At 38.6% G+C, this 17,289-nt stretch overlaps 1 protein-coding gene across 9 annotated transcripts in view; it reads left to right on the top strand.

Annotated features, from left to right (window-relative positions):
- Positions 1–17,289, top strand: part of fggy (FGGY carbohydrate kinase domain containing) — a 229,471-nt gene that overhangs the window by 207,199 nt on the left and 4,983 nt on the right. For 7 of the 9 annotated variants that reach the window (XM_016993203.2, XM_003220146.4, XM_008109371.3 and 4 more), the window contains 2 exons: positions 9,166–9,227; positions 16,210–16,434. In XM_016993203.2, the coding sequence (XP_016848692.2) occupies positions 9,166–9,227; positions 16,210–16,291 (144 nt within the window). In that variant the 3' untranslated portion in view covers positions 16,292–16,434. Of the gene's footprint in view, positions 1–9,165; positions 9,228–16,209; positions 16,435–17,289 lie in introns of those variants that run through there. The other 2 variants (XR_010005402.1, XM_062978262.1) reach the window with 1 other exon arrangement.

Genomic DNA, 17,289 nt, shown 5'->3' with positions numbered 1-17,289 from the left:
TTGGAGCTGCGATTCAGCAGGTTCTGGTAGTGCTCTTTCCAACGTAGTGCAATTGATGTTTTGTCCTTCAGAAGTTTGGTTCCATCTGTTGAGCATAGAGGCTGTATGCCATGGTTTCTTGGTCCATAAATGATCTTTGTGGCTTTGAAAAATCCCTGAGCATTATGGGTACCTGCAAAGTGTTGGATTTCTTCAGCCTTCTTTGTCCACCAGATGTTCTTAAGTTCTCTGGTCCTTCTTTGGACCTCAGCTTTTGCACTGGCATAGATCTTTTTCTTGGCAGCACAGTTGGTGTCTCTCTGCCATGTTTGGAAGGCTTTCCTGTTGGTTTGTTTTTATTTTCTTGGAAGACGCCTGTGCGTGATTTTTTTTTAATGTGTGGAGGTCGGTGCATGACCGGTTAACACACAGTCTTCACAGAGTGAGGTCCCAGCAGTGGTGTGATTAACACAATGAGAGTAGCTTCTCAGTCTGTTGCAGCCTTCTTCCGCCTTCACAGCCGTTGTAACATGCACCATGTTATCCTCCGCCATTGAAGTCTTAGGGTCTTCCGATTGTACTTGGTCTGGATCCTCCCCTGTGGCTCCTCCTGGGAGTGCATGACTCCATTGGTTGTGCCCTCAGGTTCATTGGAATACGCAAGCCCCCTCACCATGGCAAGGTGACAATCCATCCACCTATATGCAGATGACACCCAACTCTACTACTCCTTTCCCCCCGAAAGTAATGAAAGCTGTCCTGACCCTAAACCAGGGTCTGTCATAGACTGGATGAGGGAAAACAAGTTGAAACTTCATCCAGACAAGACAGATGTGTTCCTGGTCAGTTGGAAGGCAGATCAGGGAATAGGGACCCAGCCTGTGCTGAATGGGGTCACCACAGCCAGGCTAAAACCTTTTTATTTGGTCAGGCTTTTAAAGATCAAGTCAAGGGGTGCTATAGTTTTTAGCTTTCAATATTTTTTTATGGATTTTAACTGTGGATTTTTAAATACAACTTATATTTAATACTGTTTTAGTGTATATTTGTAGATTTTAAATTTTATTGAAATGCTTTTAATGTAAGCCACTTTGAATCTCCTTGCGGAGAGAAAAAACAGGGTATAAATTAATATAATAATAATAATAATAATAATAATAATCCAGAACATTTTTTGCTCTGGATTGGCTGTGGATTTACCGGACAGTGTAGATTCGCCCTTAGATTGTGCAATGTAAACCTCATTTTTAAAACATTAGTTTTATTATACATATCCAAAAGAGTGACCAGGAATATACTTGATCAACAAAGCCAACCTGGGGAAATGCTGGTGAACAAAACTTATTTGATGGGCCTGTACCACACAGTTGCCGATATGTTAATTCATTCTAGGAGCAGGCAAAAGGAATGGGAGCATAATGCTCAAACTGATAGTTTGCTTAGCAATTTGAATACAATTTCCAGGGAATCCCTTCTCCAACTGAAAAAATACTGTAGCATTTTGCTATATTTTAACTCAAGTTTCTCACCAGTTAAACCTATTTGAGCTGAAATAGGTCTTCCTACTTGATAATATGAATTCCAAGTCCTTATTCACTTTGGGTCAAATTAGACATTAGGGAAATGCCCTAATTATATATACAATTATTTATACAACTCAAATTAAATAACTATAATGTCTATTATATATATACAACTCTGATCACCTCTAGCAAGTTCAAGTAGAAATCACTACTTCTACACTTCACTCTTGTTAGCAAAATAACATGTTGCTTTTTCTTTTATCTTAATCATTTCAAAAGGAAGTCTGCTGGACCCAATTTTACCTGTCTATATAGAGAATCAACTATTCCAGTTCTGATAGTCTCTCTAGCTGCTTACTGGATTGTTTACTGGCTTGTGTCTGTCTCAGCTTTGACATTATAACAAAGGCTAGAAACTATGAATGCATCCTTTTATTTATTGCGCAGTGGCTCTATTTTTGTCTGAAAATTGCTTCTCTTGCATTTTGCCTAGCCTTTAGAAATCATGATAAAATATGATCAAACATGAACATTTGGGACTTTATTTTTAGCACAACATTTACAGGAAAGGAGAAAATAAATGTACAAAACAAGTAATGTTACAAAAGATTTTCTTTCATTTCAAAGCAAATTCATTGTACTTTCATTACTTTATTAAAAGCTGTTTCAAACAAGGCTGATGACTAAATGATCGTGTTTGAATTTAGCATGTGACAAACCAGCCATCTCTTCTGTGAGCTAGCCCTTACTCTACTATCAAAAATCAATTGCTCATTCTTTTAATTGATTTCTTTGGAAATGCTGTTCTGAACAGGGAGTCACTATCCCTAAAGAACATTTCCTTTATCTATGTTATGATGTTGTTTGCCTTCAAGTCATTTCTGATTTATTACAACACCAAGTGGAATCTATTATGTTTTTTTATTTTTGCAAGGTTTGTTCAGAGGGAGTTTGCCAGTGCCTCTCTCTAAGACTGAGAAATGGTGACTTGCCAAAGTTCACCCAGTGGGTTTCCATAGCTGGTCTCCAGAGTCCTGTCCAACACTTAAACCATCATATCGCACTCTGCTACATTTTAAATCAAGAGGGATAAGCCTTCAGAACTGCTAATCATGATGACTATCACTTTCAGTATCAGTGTCAGTGTCACTCACGCAGATGCCCATCCATCTGCTACCCACGGGATGGTGAGTGGGTAGGAGGGTGGGTAATTCTCAACCACTCGCCCACCCACGCACTCACTCAGATGCCCAACCATATGCTGCCCACCCTCTTCCAGAAATGCCACTTGAAGTATGCATGTGTGGGTGAATGGGTCTTTGGGCAGGTGAATGGATGGGCAAATGAATAAAGTGGGTGGGTGGGTTTTTGGTTGGTTGGATGGGTGGGTGGGCAAGCGGATGGCGGAGTGAGCAAAGTGAGTGGGTGGGTCTTTGGATGGGTGAATGGGTAGATGTGTGAGTGAGTGTGGGGGGGAGGTGAGTGGGTGGGTGAGTAAGTGAAGTGGGCAGGTGTTTCGATGGGTGGATGGACAGATGGACATTTACAGCAGAGAGGTTACCTACCAATAAATCAAAGATGTGATTATTATGTGAGGAATTTGAAAATACCTAAACTAGGACCCAAAATATGGGAGTGTGGCTATTATGTAATGCTGACTATTATGCAATGAAATATGGTAGATTCCCTCTGATGAGTTGCTAAGACCCTAGAGCAGTGGTTCACAACCTGTGGGTCCCCAGGTTTTTGTCCTACAACTCCCAGAAATCCTAGCCAATTTACCAGTTGATAGGATTTCTGGGAGTTGAAGGCCAAAACATCTGGGGACCCACAGGTTAAGAACCACTGTCCTAGAGTGTACTGAGACCCTGTCTACAGCTCTAACCCTAATTTGTGTATTGCGTGGACAACAAACCCAGTGATTTAAGCCTGGAATTACCTACATGCTGTTGGAAACCATCTTCATTACTCACTGTTGGGAGAACTATAGGACTTGCTAAGTGACTTCTCCAGCTACACTTTAGGCAAAAAGAAACTGATAAAACATTTGCAGGCATAAATGGTGCCTCAGTTTCCCTTGTGTGAATGGAGAACCATAATTGCCTTCTCTTTCCACCAGGTTATTAGAATTAATTACGGATTAATGAAATAATGATGGGAGAAGTGCTTTTCACCTTTTATGTGCTCTGTAATTATAGGTAACATGGGTAATGTCCCTTGAACTCAATGTCTGGTGGAGGGTGTGTGAGGTTTTCCCAGACTTTTCAGCCAATTCTAGCACAGAACCTGTGATTAAATAGCCTACAAAAAATAACACCAGATGAGTGGCGAGTACTGCCTTTCTCTCTTTCTCTTCTCCTTCCCTGAAAGAAAGCCATTTAATCTTTTTATTGTTTGTGTGGGTGGGTGTTTTCTTCTTTCCAAAAAACCAAGGGGAGCAAGCAAGAAGAAAGCTTTCAAGCTAAGTGAATAACTGCTTTTAAGTAACAGTTGTGTGAGTATATATTTATCTGAAAGACTGGCTAGCGTCCAAAGGAATAAAGAGTGTCTAAGCCAAGCAGAGAATGTTCTGTCTGTACACTACCTGTGACCCGGACAGGAAAGACAAAAAAGCTCAGGGGAATTGCCAGCTGTCGTTCTCTTCTCAGAGTAGATTTCTCCCTTTACTAGGACACTTAACGCCTTCCCAGATGATTGGCTTGTCATGCAACAAACATATAACTATTAGTTTTTCTTTCTGTTCACCAGATTTTTATAAGAAAATACTTCTTTTCTGAAGGTCACACAACAACTTCCCGGGACACCAAAGCACAATATAATATCACTTGCAAAGTGTGATTTCCTCCCTCCTCCTCAGGAAAAGTTTTAGTTGTGCAATTGGTCTAAACCAAGTTCTTAGTTTCAACTACAGCAGGCCCACTGAATCAATGAGTACTTTGCAGGTTAACATTCAAGCAAAATTCATTGAGTTACTAATTCTCTAAGTGGGAATAACAATTGGAGATCATTGTGTTTCTGACAGTTCTGAATGGGACTTTCTAAACTTTTCCGTTCATGACCCTGTTTTGCCCAATAAATTTTTACATGGCCACAGATATGTAGGTAGGTATCTATAAAAGGTATTAAAAAATCAGACATTTACTTGTAACAAATCAGCTTTTGCAAAGCATGCTAAACAGATTGATTTTTTTATGAAGTACAGCTGAAGCACCATCTGCAGAGTTAATGTAAATACAGCAAAACAGATTCCTATAATGTCTGAAACAGCCACTAGGTGATGTTCAGAAAACATTTACTGTTGCCGGATTTTGGACCCCAACATTGAGCTAAGAGGATCCCATTTGGGGCCAGGACCCACAGAAGTAATGGCTTAAAAGATGGGTTTCTGGATCTTATATGTAGTTGTTGAAAGTACCTGTAACATCACTGACCACAAGAGAAACAATTTTGTATATATCGTGCTAACAGCAACATTCAGCCTGCAGAGAGGGGACTTACATGGAATGTACAAATGAACAATGTCAAGACAAAATACAGAAAAGTGCTATACCAGTTTAAAATCTAGCAACCAATCTTCAGTCCCCCTCCCCAAAAAAAACCCTCTTTGCATATATTCAAGAGTTCTTGAGGAATAACACCTTTCTTTGTTTATTTTAGACTAGTTAAAATAAACAAACAACTTTGAATCTAGTCTTCCATGGGTTTTCCACAATGACTTCCACAATATATTGAGGAAGTAAGAGTGCTTTGACAATCTTATTATATACTCATACATCTGTCAACTGTAGACTTTTCAGTTTGTTCAAAAGGAAAAGAAAGAAATCTCACAACATTTGCAGACAAACATTTTTCAGAGCATCTGTTACCACAGAACATGAATGATTTAAGCACACAATTCATCGCTGGAATGTGCTTAGATTTTGTTACTTCCTATAATCTATCCTTTTGGAAGTTGAGAGACAATTGACAAGTTTGACTATAGACTTTGAATAGGTTCCTTTGCCTTTTCATATCCTTTCTCCTATATATTCTCCATCATCTTTCCGCTCCCCTCTTTTACTAATTTTTAGTGGATCATAGTTCACCAATATCATTTTACTAATAAACTTCAGAATTCTGTTACACTGGAACAAAATGTTTTATATGTGCAATAATTTGTCATAATTATTTGTCATTTTGAGGATTTTATGTTTTGTTCGTTGTTTCTTGTTTTTAACTGTGATACAAACTGGCTTTGTACTATGTCAGAATCCAAACAGGTTGATCAGTATATACACCAGAAATAGTTGTTTTAATAGTAGCTTGATGGGGGTTGGTATTTTATGGGTGAACTTTTGGGCATTTTCTAATTGAGATTCTAGGGACTCTGGAGATATTTGTGGGGCTTCAAAAGGGCTCAGTAGTTGTAGTAAACTAGTAGTTAGCAGATTATGAACAATTTCACGACTTAAGGGCAACAAAGAAAAAAAACAAGTTCATCATTCAAAATAAGGAAAGAAGATAAAGAAGAGTGGATGAGATACAAGACAATACTCACATTCATAAATAATCAACCTGTGCTAAAAACAAGAGAAGAATTGAAGAAAGAAGGGTTAAATGTTGGATGGTTCACTTATGAGTAAATTAAACAAATTTAAACAAAATCTTCAACATGGCTTTGAAAAAGAAACGACCAAATTGGAAAATATATTATGGCCAGAAAAAATAAGCATATTGGGAGTATTTATCAGTTTTTATTGAAATATGAGACAATTGAAGAACACGTAAAAGTCTGTTTGGTAGATTGGGCTAAAGATTTGGGTCATGAAATAAATATCAACATATGGGAAAGAATGTGGAACAAAGGCCTTAAATGTACAAAGGCAAATAAACTGGAAAAAAACTTTTATAAAATGTTTCACAGGTAGCACATCACTCCAGTGAAACTTTCCAAGGTGAATAAAAACAAAAGAATGGATAATAAATGTTGGAAATGTAAGCCAAAAGAAGGGACATTTTTCCACATGTAGTGGACCTGTAATAAAGCCCATGCATATTGGACAGCTGTTAAAGAAACAATCCAAATAATTTTGCAACAGAATATACTGTTTTTACCAGAGATATTTTTGTTGGGACTGGCAAATGGTATCATCAATAAGAAAATATGATTTTCTTTCAAAATGCTATAACAGCTGCCTGAATCATTTATGCCAAGCGGGTCATAGACCCTTTTCTGCCAACAGGAATTTGGGGAAGGGGAAAGGGCAGGCTCTGGGGAGGTTGGGTGGGATTGGGGGGTATGACTTTTAAAGGTAATTTTAGTGTTTTTACCACACTGTTGCTATTTAATTGGTTTGTGTAACTTTTTATTGCTCTTTTTAAACTTGTCTAGTGTGAGTTGTTAGCTGCCTTGAGTCCCCATGGGGAGAAAGGTGGGGTATAAATAATGATGATGATATAATAATAATGCCAGACACCGGAAAGACAGTATTATTCCGTCTGTAAGTGAATGGTTGATCGAGCTCCTAAACTTTACAGAATTTGATAAATTGACTTGTCTCCTTAGAAATAAAACAATACAAGGTTTTCAAAATAATTGGAAGCTTTTCACAGAATATATAGGTAAAACGACTGGTCCGTAATGGCATTGAGTGATTAAAAATACATTGACAGAAAGAAAAGCAAGATTATGATCAATGTTGTACAATGAGTTCACCTTTGTATACTTTGTGTAAATTTTACACACACATATGTATTAATAAATATACATTGCTTGTTAAGAGCTTTGATAGGACAAAATATTGTAAAATTCTATGGTGTAGGGAGTTTTCTTTCAAATAAGATATATATTTTACTATTATTAGAAGGTGTAAAATTACTATTGTTAATTGATGGCTTTATATAATGTTATAACGTGTACACTTTGGAAATAATTTAAAGAATTCAAAACAAAACAAAAAGAGCTCAATCTGGAGTTCTGAGGCACATCTGTAACTTTTTAACATGAATTTTCACTACCAGAAATATTTCAGATAAATAATGATAACAGTGTCAAGCACGTAAGCATTGATAGCTTGATCCACATCTACACCAACCCTTTAATGAAGTTTGAAATTAGCTTCAAACTGCAGTGACTAGACAACAAATGGCCAGAAGAGTCATAGGAAGAACTCCCTTAATACGCATCAATACTCTATGGTTTGTATAATCACCAACCAGCTCTCAAACTGGTTCCAGGATTTCCTATATAATCATCACCCTATCAAAACCACTTTCTTTAATACTGGTTTAGAACTGACTTTAGTGGTCAGTTTAGATATGCCTTAATACACAGAGGCCTCACAGTATGGATAGTATGTCATTTGATCCTGATTTAAGCCACCATATACATACAGATGTCTACAAGGAAGGCAGGAAATGTTTATAATCGACCACTAAAACTAACTTTAGTTGTGATTAAGAGCCTTCCTTTTCTCTACATATGTGTTACATGTGGAGAGAGGGAAAATACCATACTTGCTAACCTTATCCCTGATGTCTCTGTGCTAAGCCCATGGCCAGATGAAGGCCATGGAGGTTCTGACACCTCAGACAACCATCTGCCCTCCACTTTTCAGAACAAGAATGCAAAAGTGATTATTTTCACATGGCTGTGTATGACTCACCAGCACACACATGTATTTCCTGGCAAGAAATATTGATCTTATTGAATCATATATTTTAAGCATTGTGGTTCACCTATTATTTCAGTTAACTATTCCAGCTATCCTCATTATAGGCTGTACTGTGTCATCTACCTGTCATCCACATAGATATTTATACAAGGATAGCCCACATGTAAAAACTTAGATATACTTATACGTATATTTCTCAGCTTATGAAGTAGATGTTTCTGGACATCACAGGAAAAAGCTGAAGTAGTCAAAGCTAGATCAAATCATATTGCTTTCAGTTGGACTCACTAATGCCCGTCACTTGGTAGCACCAACAGATTTCTAAAACTGCAGATGTTTTCCAGTCTAATCCATGTCCTGTCTGTCATTGTGTACATGCATACATGTGTGATTGAATGCTAATTTTCTGAAGTTGGTTTATACTATGTATGTTTTTTTTATAATCTCCTGAATTCATTTTTGGGTGTTTGGCCTACTGCATAGTCTGTGCTAATAATAATAATAATAAAAAACTTTATTTATACCCCTCCACCATCTCCCCGTGGGGACTCGGAGCGGCTCACAATGTTACAAAAGTAACAGCGCAAATACATTAACAATATACACAGTTTAAAACACAAGAAGATGATCAAACAGAAGTTAAAACAAAGGTTTATACAACAGTAATAATATCAAACAACCACCAATGCAATTCAGTCAACTTCAAATGTGGTGGGGGGGGGGGGGGAACTATAGCAGCAATATAAGATAAAATCATTAGATTAAAATACGCCAATAAAAGGAACCTAATAACATTCAGAATAGAATTATAATGACGCTATTATCTTCTCTTTGCCATCTGATAAGGAATATATCTCATTTTTTTTGCAAACTATATTTCAAACACTATAGTTTCTAACCTAAAACAAAGCTCAGCAGCAGTGTTCAGTTCAATTTCTGAAACATCTTGTTCTTTACCAAGAATGTTAAACTCTAACAGGCCACTTTTGCTTCCGTTGATCTTTAAACAGGATGCTATGGAGAAAATGGGGAGAGTTGGAAGAATTGTACTGCCAAACCACAAGGATAAAAGGTAAGAGCAGTGTTTTGTTTTGTTTTACTTTTCAGATTATCAGTCTAGGAGAAGAAACAGTATTAAGCTGTCTAAATTTGCCTGTGGTATTTTACATTTCTTTCTTCTTCCATTGGAGATCCAGTACAAAAGACACTGGGCTTATCAAAACATGAAAAATAAGGTGGCTTGAAAATGTGGATGCACCACAGATGTGTGTAAAGACACAGCCAACCAGAACTTTAGTTCTGAGCCCTTTTACTCTATGGGCAATCCCCAAGTTAGAAACAAGATAGGTTCTGTAGGTTTGTTCTCAAGTTGAATTTGTTTGTAAGTTGGAACAGGTACATTTTTAAGTTGTAACCCCAGGCAATTGCATAGATTAGTTTTGTAGAGCATAGGGAAGGGTCAACACCCCTGTGGGGTTTGTTCTGCTGTCTATGTCTCTGTTCAGAAGATTTAACCCCACTTTCTGTTCTTGTGATAATTAGATTTTGAAAAATTTGGCTTGTTGTGGAAACAAGTATTGGTGACCAAGCTTCAGTTGAGACACCTTTTCCCCATGATAACTCTTTCAAGGGTGATTTTCCCTTCCTGAGGATAGATTTCTCTCACTTCCTATTGTCTCACCCCATTCTTAACTATAAATCATTTCTAAGTTGGATGTTTGTAACTTGGGGACTGTCTATATACAATTGTAGCAGTATGGTTCCCCATTAATTATTATGATTCCATCCTAAGGAATACTGGGATATGCATTTCAGGGAGGAACATTTCGAATCCTCAGTCAGAGAGCTCCTCTAGTGTCCTACTAAAGAGTTCCATTACAGTGCAACCAAAAATATGTTGGATGGGAACACCATTGCAAAGTCTAAAATAAGTTGCAAAGCCCAGCTGTGTTTCTTTATTGTAGACCAGCTTGGGAATCCGGCGATGCCCGGGTCATTTGAGAATGGTATTATTTGTCTTTTAATGTTATGTATTCTGTTTGGAGTGGGTGAACTACAATTCCCAGAATTGTGGCTGAATCCTCCCCAAACCCTGCCAGTATTATAAGTTGGCCATTTGGGTGTGTGTACCAGGTGTGGTGCAGTACTCTCTAGATGGGGGTGAACTACTGCAACTTCCAGATTCCCAGGGCAATTGCCCCGAAATATCTATCAGTATCCACAGCAGGCAATATTCAGTCTGTGTGCCAAGTTTGGTCTAGATTCGTCATTGGCTGGGTTCAGTGGTCTTTGGATGGAGGTGAACTACAACTCCCAAAATCAAGGCCCCTTCCCACAAATACCTGCAGTATGTTCAGTAGGTCAAGAGGCTTCTCTGTGTGAAGTGTGGTCCTAGTGCATTGTCGGTGGGGGCCAGTGTTTATCTGGCTGCAGGTGAACTATAACTCCCTTTTTCCCAAACTTGTCCAATATATTGTATTGGTTATGGGGGCTCTGTGTGCCAAGTGTGATGCTCATTCATTGCAGGTGAACTATAAATCCCAGTACCTACTACTCCAAACCCATTAGTAGTCAAATCTGGGCATATCGGGTCTGCATGGAAAGTTTGGCCGAGAGCCATCGTTATTTGGGTTAATAGCATTCTGAGTGTAGGTGAACTACAACTCCTCTATATTCCCCAGTAGGAGTGACAGTGCTGTGACTTGATGCAGGGTGAACTACAACTTCCACCATGTGCAATCAATCAGTAAACTCCTCCAGTAAGTTTAGTTGCAGCTCAGTTCTGCTGTGTTTGTTATGCAGAGAGATTGGAAAGGAAAGGGCAGGGGCGGGGCCATGCAAATTCAACAGCAATGGAGAACCCTGGGATGCCTGCCTGTGGTGGAAGAAAAAGCAAAATCTAGGATGAAATGGTCCCCAAACCAAAGCATTCCTTGGGTGGTGGGCTGTAGTGTTTGGGAAGGACATTGGCAGGGGCTGGGCTGCATGTTCATGGCGCTCGCTGTAACCCTAATGTCAGTGGAAAAGAGTGACTTGCTAGATTCTTAAGCCTGGGAACTATAGCCTGTTTGTGGAGGCCGGAGGCTGTCTGTGTGAGCAGGCATCCGTGCCACATACACACATATGGGGTTTCGTTTTTATTATGGATTTAGATTAGATTAGATTATATTAGATTTAGATTTAGATTTAGATAGATTAGATTGTTGGTGTGAGGAGGAGATTGTAAGGTAGAACTTTACAAATATTTCATGTTAGTGACAAATGTTTTAGACATGGATCATTTTGCAATATAGTAAGTCAGTTTTAATTGCAAGCTGGAGGTTAAACCAACCCCTTATAAGAGATACCAACACATACATAAATTGTAATAAAATGTGTGGGGATACAACATATGTCATTAAAATATTTCAATTATATATTTTTAAAATATTTGATGTATTCCTTATTTCACACAGACTAAGAGATTTCTCATTACATTCATGTGACATGCCTACACATTACAGCCGACATACTAACGTGTCATGACACACAGTTTAGAAAGCTCTGCTGTAAGGTAATAGAGGCTTAAGCAAGACGAGTTTGTTTATCTTTCCCATTCCCACTAGAGGGTTTTTTATACCTTCCTTCCAGCCAGGAAGAATTTCTAATTTGGATACCCAGATACGTGTTCCCTTCATGAAATAGGAAAACACCTTTGAGAAGGATGGAGGCAGGAAATATCAGGAGAAAAACTGAGGATTGATTGCCTTCCTGATTCTTTTTAAGAGATGGAACAACTGGGAATATGAGATAAGGAAAATAAACAGATAGGCAGACCATTGAGTGAAAAAGGGTAAATGAGGATTCTTTTGGAAAAAGGAAGGGTTTTTTTTTTCTAATAAGAAATGTGATATAGCAAAGACAGTAATCAATACGTGAAAGCAAAATAAATTTACAGACATCTTAGGCAACGTACAGTTTTGGCAGGACTGTTAAAATATTTCTCTGCAAGGATTCTCCCATAAGTATTCAAAAACATGTCTCAATTTTCTTGCATTGTTCATTAATGGAGCTACATTATTGCCCCATGCTGTTTTATACATTCTAATCAAATGTGAATCAAAACACCCATTGGCTTCGATCCTAAGATAATTTGAGGAAACTCGAAGAAGAAAAATGTCTTCTTCCCTCTTGCCCCCTTCCCCTAAAAATCCTCTCTGGCGACCTTCCTGAACAATGTAAAATAGGATTCTGTATGTGGTGGGAGCATCTATTAAACACCCCCTAATTGGGCTTAGATTATGATAACTTAATTTAAGAAGTCTAATAGAAAAAACTCCTTGGGGTCTTTCATTCACCTTCTGACATTCTTTAGATGAGGCATCTTTCCAGAGAGGCTTTTCAATGAACACAGGTGTCTTCAAGCATAAAGAAATATTTCCTGAATTTTCCTAACTTATCTCAAGAACCCATCCATTTCTTTCCAACACAAAACAGAACCTGTAGAGGCTTTTGTTCAAGAAGGGCCATAGCACCATCTGCCGGCAAATGAAAGATCTGCAGATATATGGATTCTCCCATTCCTTTTTCAGATTTTCAGTGAAGGTCTTAATCTGCTTAGAGTTTAAGAACATGAAACCCAAATAAACTTGAATAAAAAGGATCCAAAGGTCTAAGATGAATTAGAGCACTTCACAATGAAACATCTTTTCTACTAGTGACGATTTACACTACCAACATAAATGCAATACATTTGTTGCTTTAGCTTGTTATGTTGTTGGAATACTGTACTCTCAAAAATATTTTGGAGGTGGAGGAGGAAAAGGAGGTAACAATTCTTACTATCAGAAAATGCAGTATTTTCCTTTTTCAGATTATTTGCAACATTAATTGTTGATACTGATACTGTATCAATATGCCAACTCATACACATGCCTTAGTTTTAGAAAATGTCACCAGATATCAGATACTTATCAGATATTGTTTACAAACAGAAAACAAGGTGATTGAGCAGCACCACTCTTAGAGAGCGGGGCTTGTCTGTCATGAAAAGAATTGCTAATAGTTTATTACTGCTCTGCCCCACACTATCTTAACTGTTTGGAAGATGAATTGACTGTGCAGGGAACAGATCAGAAACTATATAGTTGAATCAAACAAGAATTTATTTACTGACAAGAATTTTAGACTTTCTCTCCTGAGTCTCACTACAAAGTCTTTATGAGGAGAGGTGAAGTCTTTGAGACCAAACTGAGACTCTTGAATCTTTATTTCTTCTTATTGTCTCTTTCTTGTATGGTGTTCAACTGTCTTAACTCTGACGGGACTTGAATACAGCTCCAATTGGACGTGCTATTTTGTAGACCTTCTGGCCTTCCTCTCTCTTCACCTTCCAGTCACAAAAAGGCTGATTCTTCCAAGAACCAGAAGTGCCTTGCCTGAGGCTCTGTCCCTGAGGGGATTCTTAAAGGGGCAGGGTGACTAAGGCTTCAAATGCAAAGAGGCTGTCTAGACTGACCCCACAGAAACTGTACATAAAATATTAATCCCTCTAACTAAAAAGGGCTTAACTAGGGGTAAACAGTGAGGGTCTTCACAGGGTATGACAATTACTGTATTTTTATTTACCAGTATGGGTATTTTCTATTACAGATACCAAAATAATGTTGGGGCATTATTTGTATCTTTGGCTCAAGCAAATCTGCCCTTTGGATTAAGGCTATAATCCTAAAATCATTCTTGGAATCCATTTGAACTCTTAAGTAAACTATACATTTCCAGAGATCTTGAACAATGCTGTCTGGCAGCAAGCATACAAGTTCTTTACTCTACATAGCCAAGTGATAACTTTTCAAAATAGCACACCACTCATTTTTTTCAGCTTCAGCACGGCAATGCCAAAGTATGCCATTGCACTATTGTGGGATGATATTAGGGATGACAAGTTCTGGTGGTAGATTCTTTATAACAATGAACTCTGTAGCCTGCCTCCTAAGAAGCTTAGTCCTAAACTGATACCTTAGCTTCCCTTTCTCAGTGTATGTGATAGGCTGAGTGGCTGCTCTCCAGCTCAGTACCAGACAGCCAGGCATGAGAGAAATATGCATACAGCAAGGTAGTGAGCGGCATGATGATAAAGCATACTTATTTTAAAAGAAAAATGATTATGTAGAACTAGAGTCCCAGAGTCTGTGTTTTGCCACATGTTTTACTTCTGTGTTTTCCATTTGCTTCAGTTATATTTATTCATAAGTAGTTTAGGCGCAGGACTCATGACCAGGACAGAAGGAAAATGATGATCAGATAGAACTCAATGACTGATTAGGAGCAGCAGTGGTGACAAGAGGGGCACAATTCATCTCCTTCCCCTACGCTGATGAGTTCAGGAAAAGACTGATGATGCCTTTACCCAGCAAATCAGTCTGAATTAGATCTGATCAAGCTGTCCACACTGCCCGCAAACCCCAGGATACTATAGAGCAGCAGTTCTCAAAGTGTGCTCTGCAGAGTCCTTATGGCTCCACTGAGCAAATTGAGGGGTCCACACTTTCATCTGCCTCCTCCCCCCTGCTCCTCCCCCTCCAAGTGTGTAAGGCAGTGGCTCCTTCCTCTTTCCGAATCCTCTCCTTCTAAGTCCCTCCTTCCTCTTTCCCCCTTTTCCCTGTCTGGGTAGCAGAGAACGAAAGGCATGTCCTTGCCCCCCCCCTTAAATGAGCAACAGCTGCACCAACAGCACAGTTTGCACTTCATCCTCCTCCTTGATGCACATGCTCATTTGTTCCTTCCTTTGGCCAGCACGCTTTCTCGCTAGCCCTAGCCCTCTCCCATTTAAACAGGTTTGTTTGCACACACTCTCTGCAGCTGCCACCTGTTTAAAGGGGGAGGGGAAATGGCTAGCAAGGCAGGTAAGCATGCAGCCCACATGGTCACAGTAAGAGAGACAGTGGCGGAACAACATGGTGGCCACAGAGCCTCTCCTCAGCCACTCACCTGCCAGCCTCTGTGCCCATTTTCTCTACCACAGATTCCGAGCTCGGGCTCCTCCCCAAACTGCACTTGTGAGCAAAGGGCGGCCCTGATGCCAGGCACATCCTTGGAACAGGAAGAGGAGGGTAGCGTGGAGTCCCTCAATAAACGCTTCAACTGCACTCCACAAAGTTAAAACCAGCTTGTTTAGCAAGCCTTGTAAATGCTATTTATCAGTGAATATTTGTCTTTTATATATTTCGAACATGCATGTATACCTGGAGTCAAGTAAAAAATCTTTGGGTGGAAAGAACTATTGTTTCCTTTACTAATATATATAAAATATAATACACAATATATAAGTATTTCTTAATTATAATAATATATAAACATTTCTTAATATAAATGCATTATATACAATATATAATATAATATATAAACATTTCTTGGGGCTCCACGAGAAACCTTTGCTTCAAAAAGGGCTCAGCGGCTGAAAAAGTTTGAGAATGTCTGCTCTAGAATTTCCAGCAAGCTCTGAAGTATCCCTCAACTTTGCTACATGCTGGACAAAGTCAGTTTAAATTGAAAGTTCATGAATTATTCATTGGATGCTGCTGTGAAACATGAAAATAGCTAAAAGTCCATTCACAGTATGTGTGGTGGCTTTGCTTAATGACATACCTTTAGATTTGGGGGGGAGGAGGGGAAGGTCCAAGACTTTCAAAATCAATATTGGGGGTTCTTGGGAACTGTCCGAGTGGGAGAATCACTATCTCTTAGATTCATTGATGTGGGCTTTTTCCATCAGTGGATGTGTGCAGTTGGATCCAGGCAATAGAGTAGTGCCAAGGCTTCTCGAGAAGAAAAAAATGTAGTAATTAGGCGTAAAGCCAGTGCTAGTGAAAACAGTGTTTCACACCCCTTTCCCCTGAGCAATTGTCACATTACACACATGCACACACATTTCACAATTGACAAATGGTAAGTTAGAAGTATAAAGGCCTACACGTTCTGCTCATTTCAGTCACTTAAATGAGGCTTGTGGACTTATCTCAATACTTGTATTACAGATACTTTCAAATAGTTTCTGCTTTTTTTCTCACACACAGATTTTATGACAAGAAATACGAAGTGTTTCTGAAACTTGTGGAACACCAGCGGCAGTACAAAGCCATCATGCAGAGTTTGTAACCAGTACAAAGGACCATCACTTGTGATGTTGGAGGGTTTTTAAATGCCATGGGACTTCTCAATTATTATTTTTCTTTCAAAATTGGTAGCACACAAAGCACTTACGCAGCTGTTTTTTGATTAAAAATCAATCTTTAAACTTTGCCGTGGGCCTTCAAGTCGTTTTTAATGCATGGTAACCCTACAGAGAACCTATCACCAGGTTTTCCTGGCACTATTTGTTCAGAAGAGATCTGTTTTTTCCTTTCTCTGAATCCGAAAGAGTATGATTTGCCCAAGGTCACCCAGTGGGTTTCCATTGCTGAATGGGGATGTAAACTCTGATCTCTCAGAGTCGTACTGTGACAGTCAAACTAGTATACAACACTGACTCCTTGATATTAGCTGCACATTAAGATTGGGTTCAACTTTTTAAGTTAATTGATGATTATTTCAGATATTAAAGGTTTTTCTTGTAATGTTATTTTACTGTAAAGTGCCATAGATAATATTTATAGCAGCAGTAATCTACATCATTCCTGAAAACCCCCTTCTTAAAAAATGGTTGTTAGTTTAGTCAGTCCATAAAAACTAAAAATGCCAATTATTCAGTCCAGTGTGGATCTAATAAGGCATATATTGAGTACATAAAGGAATTGTCGCAAGCCAGCATTCCCCTGGACCTGACATTATCCTTCTGTCTCAGCATTTACATTTGAAATTAATTCAATACTACGAAATGTTAATACTTGGGAAATATAGAAACATAAAGGAAAACGGATTGATTATATTATAGTTACAAAGGTAGCAAAATCTCTAGTTTGATGCTCAGCACCAATTTGTATTTACACACAATGGCATGGAGGCTGTCCATGTTGATTCCAAATTTATATATTGAGTCCTTCAGATGGGCTGTTTGTGTCCATTTAAAGTTGCTGCATAGTAACGATTGTGAACTTTCAGATTAAGAAAGCTTCTCTTAAGGCAGTGGTTCTCAACCTGTGGGTCCCCAGATGTTT

Source organism: Anolis carolinensis, chromosome 4 (assembly GCF_035594765.1).
Source record: "Anolis carolinensis isolate JA03-04 chromosome 4, rAnoCar3.1.pri, whole genome shotgun sequence".
NCBI classification, from domain to species: Eukaryota; Metazoa; Chordata; class Lepidosauria; order Squamata; family Dactyloidae; genus Anolis; species Anolis carolinensis.
The sequence above is the reverse complement of the archived record's forward strand: the minus strand, read 5'-3'. Positions and strand labels throughout refer to the sequence as shown.